Source organism: Nuphar pumila, chromosome 13 (assembly GCF_984573655.1).
Source record: "Nuphar pumila chromosome 13, dmNupPumi1.hap1.1, whole genome shotgun sequence".
Taxonomy (NCBI): Eukaryota; Viridiplantae; Streptophyta; class Magnoliopsida; order Nymphaeales; family Nymphaeaceae; genus Nuphar; species Nuphar pumila.
The window spans coordinates 76546031-76573004 of NC_143261.1; the positions used below are offsets into that span (position 1 = coordinate 76546031).

General features: G+C 37.9%; 2 protein-coding genes across 5 annotated transcripts in view; one reads left to right on the plus strand and one right to left on the minus strand.

The window, feature by feature from the left end:
- LOC149818783 (U-box domain-containing protein) overlaps positions 1-4657 on the minus strand; it is a 30610-nt gene extending 25953 nt beyond the window's left edge. For both annotated transcript variants that reach the window (XM_089984972.1, XM_089984973.1), the window contains exons 1-4: positions 3531-4657; positions 1907-2111; positions 1666-1817; positions 1328-1544 (exon numbers count right to left, since the gene is read on the minus strand). In XM_089984972.1, coding sequence (XP_089841098.1) covers positions 1328-1544; positions 1666-1817; positions 1907-2111; positions 3531-4378 — 1422 coding nt within the window. In that variant the 5' untranslated portion in view covers positions 4379-4657. The remainder of the gene's footprint in view (positions 1-1327; positions 1545-1665; positions 1818-1906; positions 2112-3530) is intronic.
- An 8734-nt stretch (positions 4658-13391) lies between these two features.
- LOC149818784 (phosphatidylinositol 3,4,5-trisphosphate 3-phosphatase and protein-tyrosine-phosphatase PTEN1-like) lies at positions 13392-19159 on the plus strand. 3 transcript variants are annotated; one of them, XM_089985713.1, is made up of 6 exons: positions 13392-13473; positions 15821-15934; positions 16316-16504; positions 17022-17255; positions 17345-17446; positions 18873-19159. In XM_089985713.1, exons 1-6 carry the CDS (start codon positions 13396-13398, stop codon positions 19065-19067), a joined length of 912 nt encoding a protein of 303 aa, XP_089841839.1. In that variant the 5' UTR covers positions 13392-13395; the 3' UTR covers positions 19068-19159. The 3 variants fall into 3 exon arrangements, with proteins under 3 accessions (XP_089841839.1, XP_089841841.1, XP_089841840.1); XM_089985715.1 differs by having other exon boundaries at positions 13394-13473; positions 18860-19159; XM_089985714.1 differs by lacking the exon at positions 13392-13473 and having other exon boundaries at positions 15814-15934.
- The last annotated feature ends 7815 nt before the right edge of the window (positions 19160-26974 follow it).

The following is a 26974-nucleotide window of genomic DNA, read 5'->3' on the forward strand; positions in this document are numbered from 1 at the left end:
GATGCCAACAAAGCTCGTCAGATGTTGTGGACACAAGTTCCCCTTTATAAAACAAGAGCAGCAGCAGTCAGCAGAATTTTTTTTTAATCCCACAGCCCATTTCATAGGGCAATTTTTTTAAAAAAATCCAAAAAATGGACCAAAATGACCCTGGGTGCGGTCAACGCACCCAGGATCGGGTTGACCACACCCACGTTGAGTTGCGTCGACGCGGGTGTGGCACCCTGCTAGCCAAATCCCTGTGACATAGATCAACATCAGAATGACTTGGCCATGGGTAAAGGGAAAAAAAGATCTACTAGCCTGATGTTTCAATCTAACCAACATCATACCAGATAAATGGTACAAGGGATGGAAGAAATATTACAGACTCAGATAGTTCATTAATAGTTCCTTTTAAAGAAAACCATGTGCATGCCCAACTCAGATGATTCATCAATAATTCCTTTTCAAGAAAACTATGTTCATGCTGGCAATCTTGAGAGAGAAAGAGAGTTCTCCATTTTAAAAAATTCCAGAAGTTCCATTTGCCTGCCTGTTGAATTGGTCTGCAGTAAGCCACCCTGAAAAATAAAACCTATTTTCCAAGTCTTTTTCATCATTTTTTTTCTCCCTCTAATAAAAGTTGCATGGTTTATCAAAACTAAGGCAGCAATTGACATCTTGATTTGGACACTACCAATCCAGCTATAATATTCAACCCAATGACGTTTATCCTGCAGCTCATTTTTTTCTTTCCTTCTCAAAGTGCAGCTTATTCTTCCTCCAGTTTTTAACCAATAGGGTATTTAAATATGGCTTGAAAGTGTCCATCTTGATTTACAATAACAAGATTGGCAGATTCAACAAGACTGGAGGAACTACCTTCACACAAACAGCTCACGACTTAGTTCTAATAAATTTGAAAAAATAAAACAAAGAGGAAGACCAAACAAAATTTCAAACAATCACAGAACAAACAAATGGGATCAGGATCCTTACAGATAAATGTATCAACAAAACGAAAACAAAAATTTTAACCATGCAGACCTGTATATTTATCATAAAAATAGCATAACATTGCTGCTTTTATTATTGTCCAGTTGCTACTATTGCTACTTCTACCACTACTACTCCCACCATTACTAAATTAATAGATCCACGTGTAAGAAATTTCTACAAAACATTGAACAGATGAAAAAGTACAGGAAATCAAATACTAGATGGTGATAAGTTGATGCTTTTTTTTCTGCTTTTAATTAAACCCAGCTGGTTGATAATATCAGACTATAGTTTATTATAAGCTATGCTATAGTTATTATAAGCTAGGGTCAGAAAGATGTTCCACCTGAATAATATTCTTGAAGTCAGACAATGATTTCAAGAGTCCCAGATTTAGTGCTCTTGCTGTCATGAAAAAACATTCACAAATGAAGGAGTATTTCCCCTTCTCGATAGAGCTTGATGATGATTTGCCTTCAGAGTTGCTATTGGGTTGCATCTCTTTGTCATTGGCAAGCCACGCTGCAACCTCCTCAGACGAGGCATGGATGGAGGTCAATTCTCTAATGTAGGAAAACTCCAATATATTAATATTTGGAATCAAGATCAAATGAGAAAATAGCCAATTGTAACAATGAATGATAGACGTCAAAAGATAAAGAGGGATAAGCTTAGAAACTTTACCGCAAATTCATTCTACTATTGTAGAAGACGTACTTTGGGTCAATTTTATCCCTTTTTGTCAAATGTACGTCAAGGAACGGTTCACAGAGTCGAAGCATCACAGCACTGAGATTAACAAATGCACCAGAACTTGCACAGATAAATGGGTTAACCTGTGACCAAAGTGAAAGATTTAAGAGAATTGATCACCCTGTTTTATGGTTTACCCACTAAAACAAACATATAATCTAAAAGAGATCACCTGCATATGGGACCTTGCAGAATTTCTCTTTATAAATTCAGCAATATACTCAAGAATGCTTTCACGTGTCTCTGTACTTTTGAGAAGCACAAGTACAACATCCTTAAGTCCATCGTACAACTGGTTCATTACAGTCTTAATTGTCGTAAAAGAAGACAATAAGTCAGGTGGGCGACGGGCTGATGCATTGGAGAAGCACTGCTTCCTGACATTTTGGGACGCATAAAAACATATTAGTAGCACTCCAATGAAAACATGTTATTAAAAAATAGGCCCATAAGATCAGAAATAGTCTGCAACCTGCTGTATTACTTGATCATTCAACAATCTACAGTGATGTTTCCACTTTGCAGTTAAACACAACTAAGTATATCTTCTTATCTTCACTTATTTTGATGAGATATACAAAACCATTCAAGTGTAGCCAGAAGGAACAGAACCTCAGAGACCAAACTCAAAAATAATGGTCAATATAATAAGCAGGCAATGATACCAATAGTTTGAGACAGAAAATGGAAAAGAATACACTTTATACTTTTCGTGATGATGACTGAAGGGTGAAACAACCAGGTCTAGAATGGATGTATCAAAAAGAACAGTAAAGTAAAATAACAGATCGAATGGTAGTCCTACATAGCAACGAGGGGAAACATCAGTGCAAAAGACAAGCTTTCCTTTAAGCAGTAGAGCTTGACCAATGACATGCCTGCTAGCCCAAATTGCTTCATAACAACATGTCTGCTTTTGGAAAAAGAAACTCAATTCCATTACGCACTATTCCACAAACAAACACATATTCCTCATCGGAAATGAAGACAATATTTTCTATCAAGGCAAAGTAAGCAGGATAAGTTTGGAATTCAGCCTAAAACACCCATGCAACACAGTACCATTACTGTCTGCACAACATGGAACTGAAAAAGAAAACCTTTAAGCTATCCCCAAATACACAAAATAGTACACTATTGATCCCATTGGAGTGAGCAAGAGATCGAGTCAAATCATAGAGAAAACACCCAAAATAGCATCTCACAACTGAAATTAACATTAAACAGCTCAGGGCCTCGACACTTTCCCAAAATTGAAGGAAAAAAGATGCCTAAAATTTGATGCACTCTTGTATACTAATTGCACGCATGACTCTGTGGAACAGAAGTCGAGACACAAATTCCTAAAGTCCTTCACCTAGACTAGGCTGACACGAAAATCAATATCAAAAACCTTAACGAACTTAAAAGCTGGTACTCCACTCAAATACCAAGACAAGTTAACATGCCAGGAAGAAGGATCTCAAATCACCACCAAATGAAGAACAACTCACTTTAAGAATGGTTGGTGGAAATCATACAGTAGAAATCAAGCTACCAACTACCATTCATTTAACACTTTTATTACTTATAAATTTGAAAACGTGAATACAGACTGCACAGATTGGTATTCAGAAACCCGTCATTGAAGTGATACTAACAAATAAAAAAACTAGAAGAAAACAGGACCAACTTATTTCATGGCGTTGACAAAATAAAAAAGAAAAGAAAATGCAGGAAAAAACACTTTTCTAAAAATGCAACAGTTCAAGAGTGCCAATAGTAAAATGTGAATAGCGTTCTCAGATAATACGTACCCAACATCAGGTTGCCCCAAGAAAATGGGATGATCAGGGAGAGCGCTGACATGAAAAAACGGTCCAAGCAAGCTCGTTACCTCAAAGACTCTCCCATCCACATGGCTTGGTGTTGGGCACCACTTGGGATGATTAACTAATGCCTTTGCACAATTAGGATAACTAACCAACATTTTCAGCGCTCTCAACAATGGCTGAAAGTTCCCGAGAGCCGAAACCTTGTTCACCTCCGTCCGCAGATCCTCAAACACTGGCCTGAGAATAGCCTCTAGCGTATCCTGATCCAAATCCCTGAGGAAATCTTCCAGAAACCCAGGAGGACACCGAGTTCCACTGCTGCCGCCACCTACACCACTAAAACCATCAATCGAGATTGAAACCTCCGAGCAAATCAACGTCACTAGCGGCGAAGAAGGCGAACTCTTTGTCACAGTCTCGGCTTGGGGGAACATATCCGGATTAGCCAAATGAATCCTACAGTAACAAATCACCAACTTCTTCGCCTCTCTGACCACCGCCTCCATCTCCCCCCTCGACTCCCTATCCTTCATTGACGCAACCTTCCGGGCCTCATCGATCGCCCTCCTATAGCACCCGACCAGATAATCAAACGGCGGCTCAGCGCCAGGGAAGACGGACGAAAGGCGATCAACAAGGACTCTCTCAATCAGATCCCTAGAGAGCTGCATGGGGCGACCCTCACTGAGGATCTCGGCGGCCGTGAGCTCGAGATAGACGACCTTAGCATCGGATTCAGCGGTCTCCGTGAGGGAGATGAGGAAGATCCGCCGGAGGAGAATGTCTTCGAGCTCTGGAGGCGTCTTCTTTAGGGATTTCTGGCTCGCCATCTCCAGAAGCACGATCGGATGAAAGACGAAATCAAACAAGGGAAGAAACCAGAGAAAAAGCGAACTTCCTTCTCAATCAGAAGAGAGATCGAGTCGACGACGGATTCTAAAGGACCAATAGAGGAAGAATTTTGGGTCCGACTATGGTTAGGGTTAGGGTTAGGGTTAGGGTTTCCCTCTTTCTGGCGACGCTAGGGTTTTGCAGAGACAGAGGCGTGCTCCTCTGTTTTCCCTCTCCCGCGAGTAGAAATATGAGAGAGAGAGAGAGAGAGAGGATCCGTTTTCGATGCGGAACCATCTTCATTTATATAGTGGTTCTTGGAAGCTTTGATGATCACGGATCCACCTTCCCGTTTTACTGAAAATTACAAACTGACGATGGTTAACGGGTCGGACTCGGTTCGGATCTGGCAAGACCAAATCGGGTTTAGCATCATCGGATCCGGATTCAGATTCAGTATCAAATTGGGATCAGCTAAAACCGACTCTGGATCTGACTAGCTTGGGGTCTGACGTTTACGTATACATTCGGATGCAAAAATTGATACCAGATCCGAATCTGACTACCGAATCCAACCTAACGAATTTGGATTTTTGGTATGTGAGGATGAAAACATGTTGGAAATTGGTAGAATCATCCGTTTTTTTAAGAATAGGTCCGGATCCAATCGAATCTCAAATTTTAAGTTCTCAATTCGGGTAGGATTATTCGATCTTGTCTTGTAATGAAATCACTCGGTTAGATCTGCTTTAAATATGTTCTACTTGTAACTGGTCCTGATTCTAATCAAATCCAAACCGACTCGACAATAGTTGTTTGGATCCAAGCTTTGGATACTTAATATTTGGATCTGATACGTCGGTTAGAATCCCAATTAGTTTGGATCATTGATATCATCGGAGGACGTAACTTGGTATGTAACGCATAGGTCAAGCGCCGGTACGGCACCAGTTAGTGTCATGCTGATGAAGTTGTGTTTCCGAATGCTTAGGAGACTTTAGAGACACTACAATGTAAAGCAACTCTCTTTTTAGGATTCTACGTTAGTTGGTTTGAACTGAAAACTCTTTGAGTGCCTCTGGCTGCACTCCGTCTGCTTTTGGGTGATATTTTTATATTTTTCTCTTTTTTCTCCCTCGATATCTCCTTTAGTTCAGTAAGGAGTAAATACAACATTTGACCTTACATTAAATATATATATATATATATATATATATTGTTTTTTTTTTTACTTAAATCTGACATAGGATCCAAGAAAAAGCTACCACAACTAAGAATTATCTAAAAAATTATATAAAAAAAAATGGAAAATGATTGTACGATTAATTTGACCTAATTTTTTTAAAACACTCCAGAATTTTTTATATTTTTTTAGTGTTCAATATCACAAATATTCGCATCATTAGGACATTTTTATATATTGCAACTACGAATTTAAGAATTTTTGTGATAAAAATTGTACCACCCATCAAATATGTCTAACACATACTTAAATTCAAAATCACATGTTTTTTATGTAAATTTATACCTCATGAAGTCGAATAAATTTATTTGTGAAATCTCAGTAAAAATAAACCATCAAAATTATAAATATCATACCCTTTCACATATACTTTTGATATTTTGCAAAAATATGTTTGTGAAACACTTACCACTAATTTTGCAAATATCTTACTTTTTGCATATATTGAATACTCTTGCATGAAGTTATTTGTGAATCTCCATATACCATAAATATCATACTTAAATATTTATAAAAATATGATAAATATATAAAAAAATGTTTTTTATAAATTTATCAAATTATATATAAACACGTTATGAATTTTCGCATATAACAACCCAAATATGAACCTTCTTTAAGTGCATGAGTCAACTCTCTCTCCGATTCACTTATGCTTTTTTTGTGCTTCTCTTCAACTTTCTTCTTTTCTTGAAAGACCCTCTTTGTTGTTGAAAGACATGCATCTTACTAGGAGGCTATAAAATATTCATTTGTGGCATGTTTTATTGACAACAAGCTGATGTCTTTGTCACCCTCACGCCACTCTTGAAGTTCGAAGAGGAATATCGTGAGGTAATCCTTCGTCCGATCCTTCATGACATGCAATAGAAATTTGCTAATTGTGCAACAATGATTAAAAGGTTGTTAAACAAACTCAACCCTTTAGCACTCAACTTCATTCATGTCGTGCATCTAAATATATGCGATGTCTTTCACACCCATAACCACATCAACATTTTCCTCCAACACACCTTCGTAGCGGCACCAGTTTACGAACATCCCTTGAAAGCTATGCTCAGGATATTGAAACAAGACACTCATCGGATATGCTTTTTAAGGGTAGAGAGTAAGGATATTGTAGTGGACTAGAACGTGGCATCCCATTAGCATAATTGAGAAGATAAATTCTAGAATATTGTATTATTCCTTCAAGTCGAGTCGAGTCAAGTCAAGCTTGTACACCGGATTTGTTGGGCAAGCCAAGCTTGGCTGGAGCCGTCTGGTGTGGTGTGCATCCCTAGTTTGGACACGAATTGTGATCAAAATAAGAGTAGTTGTTGGTTTTGGATCAAAAGTTTGTGTTTGAGCTTGGTTTAAATATAAGTCTATTTAAGAGAAGTCAAAAGTAGGTACTAGCTCAATGAGCTTACTTTGGACGCGCTTTGATCAAAGTTTGGTCTAAAATAAAGATAATAGGATATAAAAGGGGCTTTGGGTAAGGATTTGAGTACAACTTAAGGGCAAAATGGTAAGAATTGTTTGGGCACCATTTTAAGATTTAGAAACCCTTGATCACCCATATATGTTGGGGGAGTCCTTCAGTTGGAAGGGGTGAAGGTAGGGATGTCAACAATTCAGACTCGGGGCAGATCTCAACATTAATGAATCCGACTTGATCGAGTCTAACCTAATCATACTCATATTTGGAGTCAGATGAAAAAAGATAAAATGAAATATAGATCCAACAAGTCTAAAATCCATTTTTTACACTTAATTGGATTTGGATTTTAGTTAGATTCAGATTCAGAACCATCGTGTAGGGTTTGGTTTTGACCCAGGTGGTACCAGACATGGACTCGGTTTTCGGGTATGGTATCGGGTCCACTATAAGAAAAATCATACTCGAACCCAATAAGAACTACACGAATCAGACTTGGACTATACGAATTAAACCCATGTTTTTTTTATCATTTTTACATAGAAAATTTGCGGGTCTTAATCGAAACTCAGGTCAGGTGTGGGTCTGGTATAAAATTTCACAAACTATACCCGGGTCCATGTATTAATCGGACCTTCGGGTCCAGACTCCGGTCTTAATGGGGTCCTATTATTTATCACCATACCTGGACCCTATAGGGTTTGGTTCTGGTAAACCGGGCCCGTTGACAGCCACATATTACAATGACAAACATTGCTTGCAGTTTGGCATCCGTGGCTGTCATTGACAGAGGCGGAACCAGGACAGAATAATCTGTTGGTTGGTTTTTAACCCATGTACTTGTATCTGATGAATTTATCCTTCAACTCCAGTAGATATCTGCCTAACCCCCAGCTAAATGTTGTCAGTATCGGAATCAGACCCGTATCGTTTGGCCAAGGATTCTGGTGAATTGGTGGATACCGATTCTAAGTGAATCGTTTTGAACCGACCAAAAAACAATTACAAAAAAAAATTAGGTGCCAATCAGAATGTGACACATGCTAAAGCCATTTAAATAATATTAAAATATTATTTAAACAATTAAGCTATTTTTATATTTACTAAAAAATAACCGATTCAAGTTAGTATCGTATCAATTTTCTGGCGATACGATGAGATTCACGCCGATACGCCAAAACAAATGGTTAATAATTAAAGGGTTACCAACAGGAGGTTTGTCAACGTGCAAATGCTGGGTTTAGTTTTTTCTTACTGACAATGGTGTAAATGGTACTCACTTTTGGCACCAAACCTTGTTTTGGCAGAGACGAGAAATATGTCAAACATGACCAATTACTACTCAAAATATGTTAAACATGGCCCTTTGATTTTTTTTTTGATACTTTTACCTTTTGATCACTCAACAAATTCTCGATCATGCAATCGTTGCCTCTAAAAAAATCATGTGTCATGTAATTCTCACCTGAAAAAGCACCATGTCAGTTGTTGCTTGGAAAAATCAAACACTATGTAAGTTGTCACCTGAAAAAACCAGATACCTAATTTTTTAGGCCATGAAGAGAAAAAATGTTAATTAAACAATAATTTGGCTATATTATATATATATATATATATAACTTGTGATAAGCAATGTTATTTCTAATAAAAGTGAGGGTCATCTACGCCATTGCCCTTTTTCTTTTGTTAACATCACAATAAAACACATTTTCAAGACAAGTAATCTCTTAGAAAGACTTCACATTATATACAATGTCGCTGATGCAACCACCTGCCTGCTAAGCTTTGTAAGCCGATCATGAGCTGGTTCACTTAAAAAAAATGTTTTAACTTAAATTTTAAAGCTTCATGATATAATATATATAATCCATGTATAAAACATATATGCATTATATATGAAAATAAAAACCTACAAAATAGGCACCATGCTATTGAATTTTCATTGCTTTTCTGAAATTCTAACCATATAGATGTGATCTATATGCTTGTTTTTATTGTGAAACATTTCTTAGAGCATTTGATTCTGATGCATGGATAAGCTTTTATAAGGTTTCAAATCAACAATCTACAATTTCATAATTTTTTGATGCTCTAAATACCATATTTTCATCCAAAATGCATAATTCAAGGGTCAATTTCTAGTATATCAATCATGCTGAACACATCTATGGGGTTGAAATTTCAAAAAAAAAAACAGAAATATAATATCATGTTTCATTTAGCACCATGCCCATTTTGTAGGTTTTCATATATATATATATATATATATATATATATATATATAGTGGAATGCATAGCTGCTTGATGAATAAATGCTTGAGCACCTACTTAATCGCTTTGACCGTCCATCACGTTCATTGATGGATGGTCAATACACAAAAATAAAAAAAGCCTTTTTGGCACAATTTTGTTATGCCACGTGCATCCTTTTGACATTTAGTGGTACTTTATAAGTCCCACTAAATGATTTTTTTGCTCATTTTTATGTCAAAAGACATATTTTTTAGTATATTTTTTTGCTGTGCATCCATCAAGCGTACAATGGACGGTCAGCGTGATTAAGCATGTGTTCAACACCTATGCATTAAGCACCTACCAATCACACACACACTCTCTGTAAATTTATAATTGCAAAACCCTTAAGTGCACAACTAGAGTGGAACGACAAATGGAGCATGCAAAAATGATGCAAACAATGCTAAAAAGCACGTTTTGCACCGTTTTCAGCTTTAGCAATGGTTCTAGACCACTGCTAAAGGTCCTATTTCATTGTGGTCAAAGCTATCGCTATCTCCCCTTAAGGGATGCACCCGATATTAAAAATTTTGTTTTTAGTGGCAGTTGGGAACTAACACTAAATCCTTTTTGAGCGATTTTGACACTGTTTCAACATTTTTTTGGGGAAAAAACATTGAGCATTCATCACATGCACGATGGACACTCAACACAGCTCCACTGGTAGCGTTCCTATTGATTGCGCAGCTACACATCACTATATATATGTGGTTTCATACCATGTGGTACACACTCTTGCTATAATAGATTTAGCCACCAAATAGTAAATCTTATCGTACAATTGTGCTTAGCATGATTTAAGATGGTAAAATTACAATTCATTTAAATAAGGATGGTTTAAAAATGATATAAACATCAAATTTGAGTTAACTTGGACACATGAAAATACTAATTAGAATATGCTAAGCATGATCCAATAGTTAGTTTTTTCTTTTATAGTTTAGATCTATGAAAATCAAACGTGTACCGCTATAAGGTAAGCTACTGTCAAATGTATATAGGAAAACAAGTAACATTGGTCTGGTATTACATGGAACTAAACCAATTTGCGCAAAAAATAGCATTAGTGGTGGTCATGACTACTGTTAATGTTCTAATAGGCAGTTGTGACTGCGTTAAATGTGCTTTTTATGAAAAAAAATACCCTTAAAAATAAACGTTGAACGTCCAATCGTATGGATATATATATAACGAGCCTATAGGAGCCGAGCCGAGCCGAGCCATGTTCGTGCTCTTCTCATTTACTTACACAAGCTGGCTCATAACTCGGTTCGCCAGCTTCTCACGAGCCGAGTCGAACAGCTGCTTGTCTCCTTTTCCAGCCCAACTATAATTTCAAAACTTCAGTTGAAAGTTCAAAGGGAAGGAGGGTGTTGTAGGAAAAAATTCGAAAAGACACCCATCCCTCCAAATTTAGGGTGACAACCCTAAATTCGTCGGCCGTGTTTTCCTCCAAGCAAGGGCTCAATTTCCTTCAACGTCAACCCCTGACAACCCGTCCCGTCGAATATTCTAATAGATCAGAGTATCATCAGACCACACTCGACACCCTAAAAAAGGGTTTCTTCTCCTTCCTTCTTCTTCCCTGAGAAACACTGAAGGGTAATTGTTTAGAAGGCATCCCAACTCAAGTTGGGTGTCCTTCAAATCCTTACAGAATCCGTCAAGGTGGTGGTTTTCCTTCGAATCTTAGAATGTGGTTTCTTCTCCTTCCTCTTGAGAAACACTGAAGGGTAATTGTTTAGAAGGCATCCCAACTCAAGTTGGTGTGTCCTTCAAACCCTTGCAGAAGCCGTCAAGGTGGTGTTTTTCCTTCGAATTCGAGGAAACCTCGAGGTTGGTAACTTCAATTTCCCTCAAAAGCCATCCTTACTGGTTTCTTCCTGCGAATTTGAGGTTATCTCGAGATGAGTAGCCTTCAGATTGCTCGAAGAACCATCCAAGCTGGCTCCTTCTATCGATTTTGAGGTTATCTCGAAATGGGTAGTCTTCAAATTCCCAGAAGAACGAGCATCAAAACCGGTCTGTTCTTTTGATTTTTTGATGAAATTTGGAGATGATGTTCTTCAGGACGATCGGAAAAGCAGGATCTGTGCAGAAATTGTAGCTCTTTGCCTTTTGTGGGTGTCTTGAGAGCGGGACACCACGGGGACGAGATTCTCCAAGGCGGGGTCGGACAGAGATGGACCTCTCGGGGGGTTCGATGGCCATGAGAAATTGCTCAATTTCATCTCCAGGCTTCTGTCCATCCGGAATCTCGTTTCAAAGCAGCGGCGGCGGATGCTCGTCGCCGGCTACGACCTCGACATGTCGTACATCACCGATCGTCTCCTGGCGATGTCTTTCCCCGCAGAGCGCATTCGCGCAGTGTACCGGAACCCGTTGTGGCAGTTGAAAAGCGTTTTAGATATGCGCCACGGAAGCCAGTATAAGGTGCTGTTGGTTTGTCATTCACTTATTCTTGCACAGCTCTTGTTTCGTTTCTAATGCTCTTGTTGTCTTCGTTAAATTCATCATGTTCTGTAACTCATTTTGATCACAGATCCATCTCAGCTTAAATTCAAATTAGACATAAGCAGTAAAATGGTGAATTCTACACTAGGTGAGAAATCATGCCCCCTGTTGTGTCATCTTCTTGTAGTAGTCTAATGCTTGTAGGCCAGAAAATGATATAAACATGGACCATATTTGATAAGAATTGTGTTGATTTTGAGGATCATGATGGAATTTTGTTCGTTTATTACACGAAGAAACTGCACCCGGGATTAGAGACCCATCCCTGTACCTACGGTCACCATCCTTGCAGCGTACCCCATCAACCCGTGGGAAGGCAAGGAGGGAACTTGTTGATAAGATTATTTATGATCTTAGCGAATTGTTAACAGACAATAACTTCTACATGGGGGAATAGCTGCAAATTGATCTTGTGGTTTGCTTTGGATTTTCTACTTTTCACCTCTTTCCTTTCTGAATGGGCATCAAGTTTTACTTAATAGGCCAGCCGGGATTGGATTGATTCCACTATTAGACATAATTGGTTGAGAGTTTGAACCTGAGCTTGATTGTCAAGCGCTGGGCTAGAGTTTATAGTATATGATGCAGGCTAGTCCAGGTTTGGACCTGATTTTGCTGCAAGCTTGATGGGACCTTCCTGTCCTGCTCAGACCAGGACCTGGCTGATCATGTACCCAGCCTAATCCCCAAGCCCATAAATGGTTAGCTCATGTGAGTTATTTTATTCATATTTATCATCTAGTCCTTGTTATGCATTGTTTCTTGTTCGTTTACATGCTAATAGAGGCACATTGTTTGTTCCTATTCTGATTCTTGATTGGATCTGCAAGATGCAATTGTCGCATACTATTTATTACCTGACCTGGTAATGCTCCAAATACCATTGATTACTTGGACCGCAATGTCAGGACCCTCTAAAAGCTTGCTTAACCATTCTCATTTAAATCATCTGTTTGGTTCGTGGCTGATACAGTATAGGCCATGACCATTGTTTTTAATGGCTGGATGTATGCTATTGCAGTAATATGCTAAAACACTTTGCTAGTAGAATTTTGTGCTAATCTGTGTGTGTGTGAGTGTGTGGAATTGCACAATTGAGTGTCTCATCAAGGTTATATACTCTAGCATTTTCTCTCCAATCCAGTGCTAGAATGGTGCCAGTGAAGGAAGGGGATTTTGCTGATCAAACAGGGACAAAAATCATCCCAAGCGTTGGTACAAAAGGACACCTGTGTGAAAAGGCATGCCACCACTAATTACCAGTCACAACAAAGTTGGATATTAATAGGAATTGTGTGGACCTTCAAGACGTTATAAACCCCACAAAGTTTTGAGTGTTGCTGCTTTTGAAAACCCTTACAGAATTGGGTCTATATATTTTTGTGTGTGCGTGTGTGTTTTTTCTCCCTTATCGATGCATTTATTTGTTTTTAAATGATTTTCAGGTGTACAATTTGTGTGCAGAAGAATGTTATGATCCTTCACATTTTTATGGCCGATTGGAACAGTTCCCATTTGATGACAATCATGTCCCTCCTCTATCAATGATCAAACTCTTTTGTGAAAGTGTACATGCCTGGCTTTCAATGGATCCGCAAAACATTGCCGTAATCCACTGCATGGTATTATGTGCATGCTTTACCTCTGCCATTGTTATTTTATGCTACATGACTTGGTTCTTGTCTTTGTAGTATGTGAAAAGATTGAAGTGGCCATGTTTTACTGGCTTCTTCCCCTATGACCATTTTCTGTATTTTGGATCTATGTTATTTTGGATCCCCTATTGTGTACTCTGTAGTGTGCAAGGCTTCACAAATGAAATCAAGGTGGACATTTAGAGGCATAATTTTAAAAGGAAAAAAAATTACAGAATTATAGTTCAAAAGGGAACTAATTTCGCGAGTAACATTATAACATAAATGTGCAAACTGAAGTGATATAACAGATGGCAGATAATAAATGATGGTGACATACGATTCTATTTCATTTAAGAATTTATTGTAAGATCACAAGTCAAGAAATTAACCTATGATTCTATCATCAAATATTCATCATTCAAGCAAATGATTTATAAAAAGAAAATATCAGAGTTTGAGGACTTGACAAGTAGCAACATTGAACCACTAGAATTTATATGATAATAAAAAGGCCATTAGAACGTTAACTAAAAGATTGTAAAAACTAGCATACAACATCAAACAACTAGAATCTAGCAAACTAGAGGTAGCCATCTTTTCTGTCTGGGTTTTGTTGATTATTACTCAACCTTTGCCTCATCATTCTTTTCTTTGCTCTGTCCTCCTTTACATTTTGTTTTCATTTCTACTACATAATCTTTTTAAAGATAAACTTAATATAGAAAGTTTGTTAAGTTATGACAGGATAAAACTTGTATATGTTAAGGAGTTTTGACGGAGTAATAAAGAAAAGGGGAAATAGTATAACCCAGTATGAAGCATTATGGACGTGTCTAACATCAAGATTCAGTAGTTGGAATCTGTTTCATCGTCCTACAGTCTCCAATAAATCAAACTGGAGTTAAACTTCCATGCAAAACATGTTCTAGCAAAAATAAAAAAATTTGCTTTTGAAGCGTGTAAATCAAGGGAAAAATCAGATAAGCTACTCTACTATTTCATAATTCTGCACTCCAAGTAAGGTTAAAACTGAAATTCTTTCAGATTGGTAACGTGAAATTATCACAATGACGCAAGGTAATTGGCAGAACATGCTGTGACCCAAGTTGTTTTCATGTTTTAATGAGGAAGCTGCAAATGTGTCACTGCCTCTACTGGAAATTAGGTGTAAGCCTTGATGCCTTATTGAGCTCAACGCACAAAGGCATATGCTTCTAGATGGTTGAGGTGAGGAGTTTTAAATCCATGATTAATGTGATAGGGGCTTTACTAAATGAAAGGAATAGTTCTGATTGTCAATTCATGAGGTATTAATGGACGAAGAGGGTGTGCTTGAAGGTAGAAGAGGAAACCTCAAAATCCTCAATCTTTTCTGTCAATTGTTGGGGCTGTACAATTTCTTTTATAAATGAAGCCCTAATAGGGTAGTACAACAAAGTTAACACATCTTGGATAATTACGAAAATTTCCACCTAAGAAAGATTAGCACAAATGACAATCATATAATAATGAATATTACGAGACTAGTACAACTATTGAAATATGAAATAGAAGGCAATAAAATGTGGGACCGCAGGCCTGTGATTTCTAAAAGGTGAAATGAGCACATTGTCCCTGGTGAATATAATAATGCCCACGCCTTAATACTGATTCTATGTTGTCTTTTTCCATTATGAACCCATAAAAACTCATTATCTTTTGGTTTCTTAAAATGTCAAAAAGCTAAGACTATCTTTTTGTCTTTCTTTTTCTCTTTGTATTTTTAAATAATCTTGGATGTCTCTTCAGCAAATGTTATGCATTGTGTGCTGTTTTGTTTAAAACTTGCACTACCTTTTCAGAACGTTGATCTTCAACTAATTAAATTCCATTGGCTTGAAGCATCAAAGATTAACTTGTAAAGTTGGAGCGTGTCAAATTGATTGAATGATTATTAAGATCTATTGATGTAGTTATGCTCTTATACTCTTTGTAGTGTCTAGTGAAAAGTTGAAAGAAAACATTCATCATTCATGTGTAGAGTTTAAAAGTGAGGAGGAAAAAGAAGAGGCATATAGTGGGTGATGTATTCCATCACCATCTTGCTTTGTCTCATCTGTATGTGGACACTTTCCCAATTACTATTTTTTTATCGTTGCATATCTAAAGCTAACATCTAAGTCACACCTTACACTATACTAGATGAGTTATTCCATTTCCATATCCATGTATCACATATGTTGTGATCTCCTGATATTTAAAATTTTCCCTCTTCTAATGCTTTTTGTGAAGTTGGTGACTAAGCAAAAGATTTCATCATACTTATTATGCTTGTATGTTACAAATTCTGCAGGCAGGCAAAGGTAGGACAGGTTTGATGGTGAGTTCTTATCTGGTTTATACAGGCCTGCCAGCAGATGAGGCGCTGCAATTGTATGCAGATAAGAGAACTACAAATAATCAAGGGGTTAGTGTCTCACAATTATAGCAGTTGCTCTCTTGTGGACATGTTTGACCAATAGTTGCTACATTCTGAAACATGGATATTTAATGAGAAGTTTTATGACGTGCTCTCTGAAGCATCGTTTATGTTTCTTGTTCCAAGTAAACCTTATCTGTTTCAGATATTTGCTCGCTGATCAATACTAATTTATTTTACATGCCAATATGAAAAGTACCAAAAAGAAACTGTTTCTAAAAAGAAGACTTCCAAATATAATGGTCATTTTGGGTCCTTTTGTTTTTGAACCATTGGTTGCTATTTCTCATTCATCATCAAACCACTGTCTATTGCTTGTTGACAGTTGTTTCCCTTTTGGTTACTAACTATTTGAGCATTCAATCAAAGGTTTCCATTCCAAGCCAGCGCCGGTATGTGGGATACTGGTCTAAGGTATTGACACTTCCAAGCGGGTTGGATGGGGGAGCTCCTGAGGTGCATTTACCACAACCGATCAGCAGAGAGCTGCAGAGGATACATCTCTATGATGTTACAAACATTAGTTCCATTTTATTTGTGGTCTCTGAGTTGCAAGAGGTAGAAAGCTGAACTCCTAGATTTCTTTGTAATCATAGATGTTGTGGGAGTCCTTATGCCTGCTTAACATGCAGTGCCTTTCACAAAACTGAAATTTTAATGCTGATGCTAAAATGAAAAACAGTGATCGCAAATTTTCAGTGTCCAGAATTTTGGTGACCCTCCATATTTGACCTCTCGAAATGATCACCTTATCAGAATCTGCCTTTCTTGATCAGTCATAGCTGTTTAGCTACTGACAGAGTTCCAGCTACATAGCCCATAGATGGGCCGTAGCTAAGATAACAATCCTCCATTGACCATTTTTGTTAGGTCAGAGCCATTTAGTTTCTGAGCTAAATAACTCATGTAGTCAGGTAGTCCATGAATAATACGCTCTTGACAGGGTCCCAACTCTCAAGCCCATGGCTGGCCCACAGCTGGGTCAGGTCTTTTTGAGTCATTGTAGTCTTCAGAAAATAGGATGACCTGTTTGTCGATTGTAATGCGACATTTCTCCATTTTGAGTGCTAAACAGGTTCATGGGCAACTCTACCAGCCACCAGTTGAAATTGCTCGTTGTTACTGTAGACAAGTTAAGCAAGGATATCACAGATCAAACAATCCACGATTCTATCTATCCTTTGCTCAGAAGGATGGGAATGGGAGGCAACCTGAAGAGGAGCTGCCACATGTTGTTGTACAGATGGATACTGAAATTGCTGTTTACAAAAATACATGCCTTGACTACTGCTTTGATAAACCACATCAGGTATGAAGCTGCAACTTCTGGTTTCTAGAATCTCTCCAGTTGTTGTGATCCAAGCAACTGAAACTTCTGTTGTCATACTCACAATGCAGGTTGCCGGAGATGTGAGGGTGATTTTTTATGAGAAAACTATTGGTGGAAGGTTATTTTATGCTTGCTTCAACACAACATTTATAACAAGCAGTTTGCTACAGGTATGCCTCCCCGGTTACTTCCTTGATTTTTGTAATTGTTAAGGCTCACATCCTAAATACATGCATACACTGTAATAGCGTTAGCCTCAGCATGCTTTCTTTCATAAGATTGATTCATTTATCGAACTCTTGATATGATACGTGACAGCATTGCAGAAATTCTCTTTTGCTGGATTTGGTTAGGCCCCACCAAAAGTAGCTAGTGCCATATACTCTTCACCCTACGCTCCTTCCCCTACCATTTTCAAATCCAAGGAAAAAGTTGGATAATCCATCATCGGACTCTTGCAAATATTCTCACCCCTGTCATCTTGACCTATAATCAAGTTCCTTATAAGTTATTGCTTTTTCATTTTATAAATTATTGAAACCTTAGACTGACACAGGCATGTAGACATACTCTTTTCTTTTTGTATTGTTTTTTTTTTTTTACGATGAGGAACCTTCCTAGGAAATAGGGCCCTCTGCAACCAGGCCTAGCCCACAGAGGTATACTCACCAGGTTAGACACAGATAAATTCCAGTGGGAACCAAAAGCTGGACACCCCGGACATGTTCACATGCTTGGACAGTATAACTTTCATAATATTGCATCACTTTTCCAATATACGGAACCTTAAGCATGAACACACAAGTCTTTGGTATAGAATATTGAATGGGTCATCAAGTATTAAATGCACTGTTTTAACTTGGGGATTTTTATGGGATGGAGACAGGGTTGCACAATGAGCCAAGCTAGCTGGGGCTCGGCTTAGACTTGTCCAAAAACAAAAACAAGCCGAGCTTGAACAAGGGCTCAGGGTTGGTACACATAATGAGCTGAGCTTCAACAGCAAATCTGGCCTGGTTAAGCTTGATTAGCCCGATTAAGCTTGGATCATATAGTTATATAACACATCTTCGTTTAGTATGTATATATCTTGTTGACAAACCAAACCAAAAAGGGCATCACCCAAATGGATAAGACGATAGTTCTTTGTAGAGGGGTCCTGAGTTCAAATCCTCAGTGCTTGACCAATTTCAAAAACTTTTTCTAAGGATATTCAGCTTGCGCTAGACTCGAGCCAATCATGGACAGAGGCTCTTTAGCTCGGTCTGAGCTCGAGCCGAGTTTGAACAATGATTTTTTTTGAGCCAGCCCAAACTCGGCTTGGACATGATTCATGTGCAGCCCTAGATGGAGATTTGTCTCATTCCAAATTGATTCATGAGTCAAGTCACAAAGTCCAAGTTGGTTGAGGCTTGAGCCTATCCAACCCAAGCAGCCTTGGGGTTAGGCCTTAGAGTGTAAGAAGTTTCTCAAAATATATAAGTATATATAGATGAACACTCATACTAATCTTACTATATGTATAAATGACACCATATACTATAGAAATATTGTTGACCACAATCATGAATATCGTTATGCAGTTCTCTGTTGCAGATTTGGATAAAGTTGGACGCAAAGGAAAATCCATATGTGGTCCAGCTTTCAGACTGGAGTTGCTATTTTTGCCTGTTAATGCTCAATGCCCAGCCTTACCATGACTTGATGACTTTGATGACACGGTCCAACAGTTTTGCCTCATTCTTCCAGAGTAATCATGGAGTCCCCACTAACCTTTGTAACCTCATCTAAAAAGGGCTCTTCAATATCCTGCTAATAGTTCTTTAATTCATCAATGTTGGATGATAAATAATTTATTTATGAGCTGGTCCTTTTTTTAAAAACATTTTGCTACACTTCCCATGCTAGCAAATTTAAAATCTATAAGTTTGCTTTCAACTCGTTTATTACATGAGATTTTTGGGTCGGCTCTCCACTAAGCATATGGGTCCCCAAAAGAAACAGAGAATAAGACAGAATAATTGGTATTGCTAACTTTTACCAATAGAAATGTCAATTCACTTCTCAGCTGTTTTCCAGGTCCTCCTTTCGTTGCATTTAATGTTTCTACTGCCAATAATTAGCTCTCTTCATTCTATTATGGGTAGACCTTGGAAAATTTTTGGAAGCCTTAATTGTACGGAAAAGGTGAACCAGGAAGCAAGTTAGTAGAAATGACTGTGGCAAAACGATTTGCATCATAAAATCTCAATTCTATTTTGTATGTACAAATGGCAAATATATTCTCAAAACGGGGAAAGATTTGCTAGAATAATTTGTATGCATGAACAGCTTAGCATTTTCCTTTTTTGGGTAAATCTGACATTGTAGATATGATCTCCATGGGTTGTTTTGTGAAGACCAACACTTGGATGACTGGATTCCAACATCCAAGCAGTTTTTTCTTTTTTAATCTAAAGATCAACAACCATTAATGCTTTGAAATTTCTTTACTCATAAAAGCATATTTTTCATTGACAACACATATGATGTCAAAATGATTTGCATCATGTGTAACGCCCCAACATCTCAACTTGGAAAATCCTTAGATTTTTAGAATAAACTTTTTTTTTGAAAGCATTGAAAACATTGCGGAAAGCGGAAAAACAAAAAAGAAATAGGTTGAAAATTCTGAGTGGATTATAGGAGGAATCAACAAATGGAAACAACACATTGCCATTATTTTACAAAATGTGACAGAATATCTATAATTCATTTCTTTACAAAATGTCTCTAAAAAGGATGTGACATTTCTCCAAATAACTGTCAGAATCACGAGAGGTTTAGAAGTGTGGGATCTAATCCTCGCAACACATCAAGCTTCATCACACAACCTGTCAATCACATGCATCTTCATAAAATGGGGTAAGTACTCTTGCGAGTTGGTGAGAAAATATCCACAATATCCATTTATGAAAAACAGGAACAAAGCGAACATGATGCAACTATCATTATCATTCATTCACAATGATTAAATAAGTACAATTATAAACAAGTACAGAGGCAATAAGCAGAATGAATACTGAGTAATAAGGGATAACAAGTAATAGCATGCTTTTGACAGTGAAATTGGGTATGTAAGCATTCTCATAACATATATGCAATTAAGAGTCACAACTAAGCAAGAAAGATACAACTCAAGTAAGAGTCATTATCAAGCAACTAACATGATTATCTAATTAACATTATCATTCAATGGTAACAACATGCATTTCATTAATTATAACTAAGAGTAGGGACATATGACCTTAAATCATAGAGTTAATACTAAATAATGAATAACATCATCGTGTAACATGTATACATCTAGATACATAACTCAGTGTACTTAAGCATTTAAGCAGTTAAACAATTTAACTATTGAACAATCAAATAAGAAAGCAATTGAGTAAGCCATTGAGCAATTACTATGATGGAAATCATCAAATTCATAAGTCGATGGTTAATCTTAATTAGGGATATCCGGCAACATTCCTTCATTTCGAGGTACTTAGGTCCATCCGGCCTTGTGTTTCCCGCATGGCAACACGATCAACATGTCGAGGTCACACTCGTACATTTACATGCTTTGACACAACAAGCCAAGAAGAGTACTTCATCGGTAAAGGCGATAACATTCAATTAACATACATGGGTGTGACATACTTAAACAAGTGAGCTTGACTCACGAGGTGGGTTCATCTCCCACACGTAACTCACCACAGAGTTCAACATTCAACAAAGTCTCAAAGACAAGTATACCCCTGCAAGGTGACTCAAGTACCCTTTATACTTTTGAAACAAATCAAGTGTCAAGGGTGAATCGTGTGTCCAATGTAAACGTACACGAAAACATTTAAGCATTCATTAAATGCTAAGAAACGTTATTGAATATAAGACACTTGAATTATCAACATCATTCATTCAATTTCTCTAAGTTTAGTGACATGATGTGCAAGTGGAAAGTATTCATTCTTGCCCTAACATTGATATATTCATGTCACATTATATTCATTTGAATACTTAAAATCATGTCAAGATGTGCGACAAGTGCACGTGGGCTATCAATAAGCATGCTGTCATTCACTATCATTCATAAGACATGTTAAGCAACTTACGAAACATGAATAATCATGCTTATAATGTAACTATGCCATGTAAGGTGCTTCATTAAGCATAATTCAAAAACATTACAATGTTTGAATATCATGCATATGATAGAAATTTGCAACCATGTCAAGTATTGCACACGTGTTAAGACATAGCCAAACTTGTTGAAAAAAGAACGATAATTCATTAATACCATTCTACTGCCCTTACAAGAGCCATGTGCATGTGGAAGTATTTCAATTTCATCAAGCATGTACTTTCGACAGAAGTGCGAATTTTACCAACTAAGCATGTCACATATGCTTTATATCGAGATCGTGTCAATATGTGCAAGAGTGGAGTGTACCTTAGCAACAAAAATTCGTTCGCACAAATAACCATAACTAACATTTATGATTCTTGAATCATTCCATCACACATTATGAAAAGCTTCTACGTTTGAACATCATGGTTAACATTGTAAAGTTCACAATCATGCTTAGAAATGAGCACGATAAGTTGCAATAGCTTCGTTTGTGGGCTCAAATTGTGCTATTTATATTAAAAATGTAAGTGCAACCAACAGATACCATAGGCAAACCATGCAAAATAAATCTGGGGCTCAACTAGGTCCTAACTGGAACATAGCTACTGGCCTATGGCCGAGCACAAGGGGTGACCGAACTCCATAGGTTCAGTCCATGGCCACGCGAAAAAGGTCAAGAGAACCAACATGTATACAACAACCAAGTATTGTGCACCAGGAGGAAAGTGAGCAAAATGGTGCGTGGTGTATGAACTTGTATGAGCAGCAAGTGAACCATGTGTAAGTAAACAACCAAAAATTTCTCCAGCTATCTCTAATCCGTCCAACTTCCATGCATGGCATAGCACACCATGGAAGAATGGATTTCATGTTTAAGGAAACATGATTCTCACAATATGGAAACCATGGAGATTTCTCACCATTGCCCGGTTGAAGGAGGAGATGAAAAGCTTCTTCGTTACTTGGAAATGGATGGCTTCCAAGCTTTCGGTTCACACCCCACATAACACACACACACACACACACACAAGGAGAAGAATTCGGTGGAGCTAGAGGAAGGGGAGAGGAGAGCAAGAGTGATGAGAGAGAGGGCGCAAAATTGCCCCTTGCTTCCCTCTCATCCCTTCTAAAAAATGCTATAAAGTCGGGTTTTCAAGGTGTGGCTGAGATTAAATCTCAAAAAAATGAAAGGTTGGGATGTGTTGCACATCCACCAAGGAAGTGGCATACTTGAAATATTTCAAGTATGCCTCCCACGCCCCTATAGGATGCCTTCATTTGAAATCATTTAGAAATCTTTCAAAAATGCCATAGATTTATGTCTACTATGTCCTCTTAGGTTTTAGAACGATTTCAAATTGTGCCCTAGGGTTGCCGCCCCCCTATGGCCAAAGAGGTTCCATCCTTTTTGCTACCTTTAATTTCTTTCAAAAATGCTATGGGGTTGCCGCCCACATGGCCAATCAGATTTTATCCTTCAAAATTTTATCTTTTAATTACCAAGGGACCACCGCCCAACTTGGTCAAACCTTTTATCTGGTCAAACACGCCCAGCTAGGTCCATGTTTGAGCTCTCTAAGTCGGGCCCAAACACCCCACAAACTGATTTTTGGTTTTATTAAAAATTACACTTAGAATTATATATATAATGTTCAACTTCAATTCCGGTAAAACCCATAATTCTTTTAGAAATATATTCATTGCCCAAAGTACGTAAAATAAAGGGGTTTTACATCATTTAAATTCTTTGATTTGCAATTCGATTGATCTTATGAAAATTAAATAAAACTTAGGGTTTCGATGAAAAATGCATTGCAATACGCATACATGTATATTTATCTATACTCCAGTAAGACTTAAGAATTTCTCAAACCTCAATCCCTTGTCGAATTACGTAAAATGAAAGGGTTTAGATCGTTTAGCGCTCTCCTCGGTGAAATTCAATTAATCATATGCTTTTGAACCAAACTTTGGTATAATTACAATGAATATATATATATATATATATATATATATATATATATATATATATACTTTCGCTTTAAGGTTTCCGATATACATTTACACGTATATGTATCTATACACGAATGTGCACACATACATATGCATATACATATTTATGTACGAATACATAGATAATTGCATTATGAAGTTTCATCTTCTATTGGATAATTTCTCAGAAAATTCTTGGGTCTTACATCCTACCCTCCTTAAAAAGGATTTTGTTCGTGAAATCACAACATCAAATGTTCAAAAAGGTCAGGATAGTTTTCCCTCATACTCGCTTCAGGCTCCAATGCGCATTCTTCGATGCCATGGGGTTGCCAACACTCTCTGACCAACAAAATGGTCTTGGTATGTAAAAACTTGATCCCGATGATCAACGACCTTAACAAGATTCTCGGTAATGGTCAAATTTTCTCATTTGATGGACCCTAATCAACAATAACTAATTCTCCAGAAGACTTTTTGGGACAAAACTTGGCGATATGCCCTGGCTGCTCACACTTGAAACACTTGCTATCATAGAGAGGGCAAACTTCGAAGGGATGATCTTCATTGCATCATCGACACTTTTGTTGGACATTTAGTTGTTGTGATTGCCTTCGTTGCTGGCGGTCCTTGTAGTCTTCTTGACGCTTTTGCTTCTTGGTGGGTGGTTTGAACTGCTTTTCGCTAGGATTCTTCTTACTAGTACTCACATGAATCTTGATCTGTGATCCGGGTTTATTCCGCTGGTTCCTCAGCTCCTCAATTCAGTTTTCTTTCAACAATGTTGCTACCTCGATGACCTCATCGAGTGATTTTGGCCCGCTAGTGAACACTTTGGTTCTCAGAGTTGGCTTCAACCCACGAGCAAACTTCATTGCTCGATCCTTTTTCATTTTGTATGCATTTGTACAATATCACTCCAAAGAATGAAACTTAGTGATGTAGTTTGCCAGGGTTGTACTCCCCTGTTGTAGTTCTAAAAATTCTTGCATTTTTTTACTTTGCTCATGCTTTGGAAAATATGCAGGGTTCAAAACCTCTACAAACTCATTCCACGTAACATTCCTATCTTGGAATTTAACAGCAGAAATCGTGTTCCACCACTTCTCAACATGATCCTTCAAACGATAGGTACCAAAATTCACCTTCTGCTTCTCTGGGACATTTAGAACACAAAAAATATGTTTCATCTCGCGTATCCATGACTCAGCAACTTCATGGTCCGTCTTACCCTTAAAAGCAGGATGATCTATTTCCATAAAGTGCTTGTAGGTGACCGTACCTATGTTCTGCTTATCATGGGCCACCTGTTGTTGAACAACTTCAGTAAGGTTGTTCACGGTGTCCATGATATCGCTGCACCTGGCCTCTCATGTCATCTATCAGGATAAAAAAAATATAATAGTAATTAATCAATAGGTTTCACAACCATGCTCGCTAAGTAATAATCGTATCAATCTTTCAAAAGTCTCGAGTGCAGTATGCACAATTCAAGCAGTGCTACATCACAATTTAATTGTGCAATATCTCAATATATTCTTCGAATGACCCCAAGTGACACTACTTAAGGCCACTATCGTCAGAAAATCACCATTCTGGACGATCATCGTTAGAGAATTGTAACTCTAACGCACTATCCGGAGAATCACCACATCGATCTCATAAATAACGAGCCACCACTCGAAAGACATTGTTAGGAAACCACCATCCTAACGGCATTGTTGAAGAATCATCACTCCAGCCACTTTATTAAGGCATCACTACCCCAAATGACATCGTTAGAGAATCACCACCCTAACGGCATTGTTAAAGAATCACCACTTCAACAATATCATTAGAGAATCACCACCCTAATGGCATCGTCAAAGAATCACCACTTTAACGGCATTGCTGAGAAATCACCACCCCAGCAACATCATTAGAGCATCACCACCTTAATGACATCGTTAGAGAATCACCACCCTAACGGTATCATTGAAGAGTCACCACTTCAACAATTTCATTAGAGAATCACCACTCTAATGATATCGTTAGAGAATCACCACTCTAACAACATTGTTGAAGAATCACCACTTCAACAACATCATTAGAGAATCACTACTCTAATGACATTGTTAGAGAATCACCATTCTAACAGCTTTGCTGGAGAATCACCACTCCAACAACATTCATTAGAGAATCACCACTCTAATGACATCGTTAGAGAATCACTACCCTAGCGGCATAGTCAGAGAATCACCACTCTAACAGTATTGTTGGAGAGTCACCACTCCAATAACCTTCATTAGAGAATCATCACTCTAATGGCATCATTAGAGAATCATCACCGTAACAACATCATCAAAGAATCACCCCTCTAATGGCATTGCTGGCATCACCAGGAATCACCACCCGAGCTAATCTCATCACACCACGAGCCCCTCAGACAGTGGCGGGGAACAAGAATTCCCACAACGCTTTCTAAAAAACAATCCACCATAAAGATCGACATTTCATTATCCCCGTCTACGACCCTCTCAAGTATCGACTGCCATCATTGACAACTCACAAGCAATTTGATAAGCGCATACATTTGTATGTTCTCATCACCAAGAACAACTGGGGATCTTTAATTTCCTCCAACTAGAAATTTCAAGGTTCAATAGGCATAGACAAGGCTCTAGCAGTCTGCCCGGAAGATCACTTCCACAAATTACCCTTCAACAAGAATAGGGTTATGAACATATCCAACGTAGTTGGAAAACAATGGGAAACACTAACTTAGAGTCTCATCAGACGACTATTATCAAAACCACATCATCTTCAATACAATTGGTGTAATCATTCGATAATCGTTACAATTCATAAATCGTCTGCGCTGAAGTAATGTGGAACAAGAAGGTGAAATACGTAAGTAGTCTCTTGGTTTAGGTCATAGACTTCAACTCTCACAGGAGTTGACACAAACTAACTTAGGAAACCACATCCACAAGCGTAACAACGTTACCCTTTCCAAAACTCTACACCAAACTTCAATTGACACTCAATTACTAAGTGTCCTCTCAGGCCACAATAGGTGCATAAACTCAGTTCATGGGGACAGATTTACCCCACGTGATCTATCTTACATCTCGCACAAGAAAGTGCTTGATTCACAAACACTTGCACGCTTCACATAACAGTCTCAACCGCTTGGTTCAGACTCTCGATGCCTTGAGCCAAATCATGTAAGGCTTTAAGCATAAGGTTGTGTCTCACATCCGACGACAACCGATAAAACACACATATTTATCTAACTACGCATGTATAAGCAACCAAACAACAATCAATAAAATCTACTAAGTCAGGTATACTTACAGTGCGATGGTCGAAGCGTGTAGAGTCTTGAACCATACTTCTAAAATACAACTCTGATACCGGTTCTGTAACGCCCCAACATCCCAACTTGGAAAATCCTTAGATTTTTAGAGTAAAGTTTTTTTTTTGAAAGCATTGAAAACATTGCGCAAAGCAAAAAAACATAAGGAAAATCGGTTGGAAATTCTGAGTGGGTTATAGAAGGAATCAACAAATG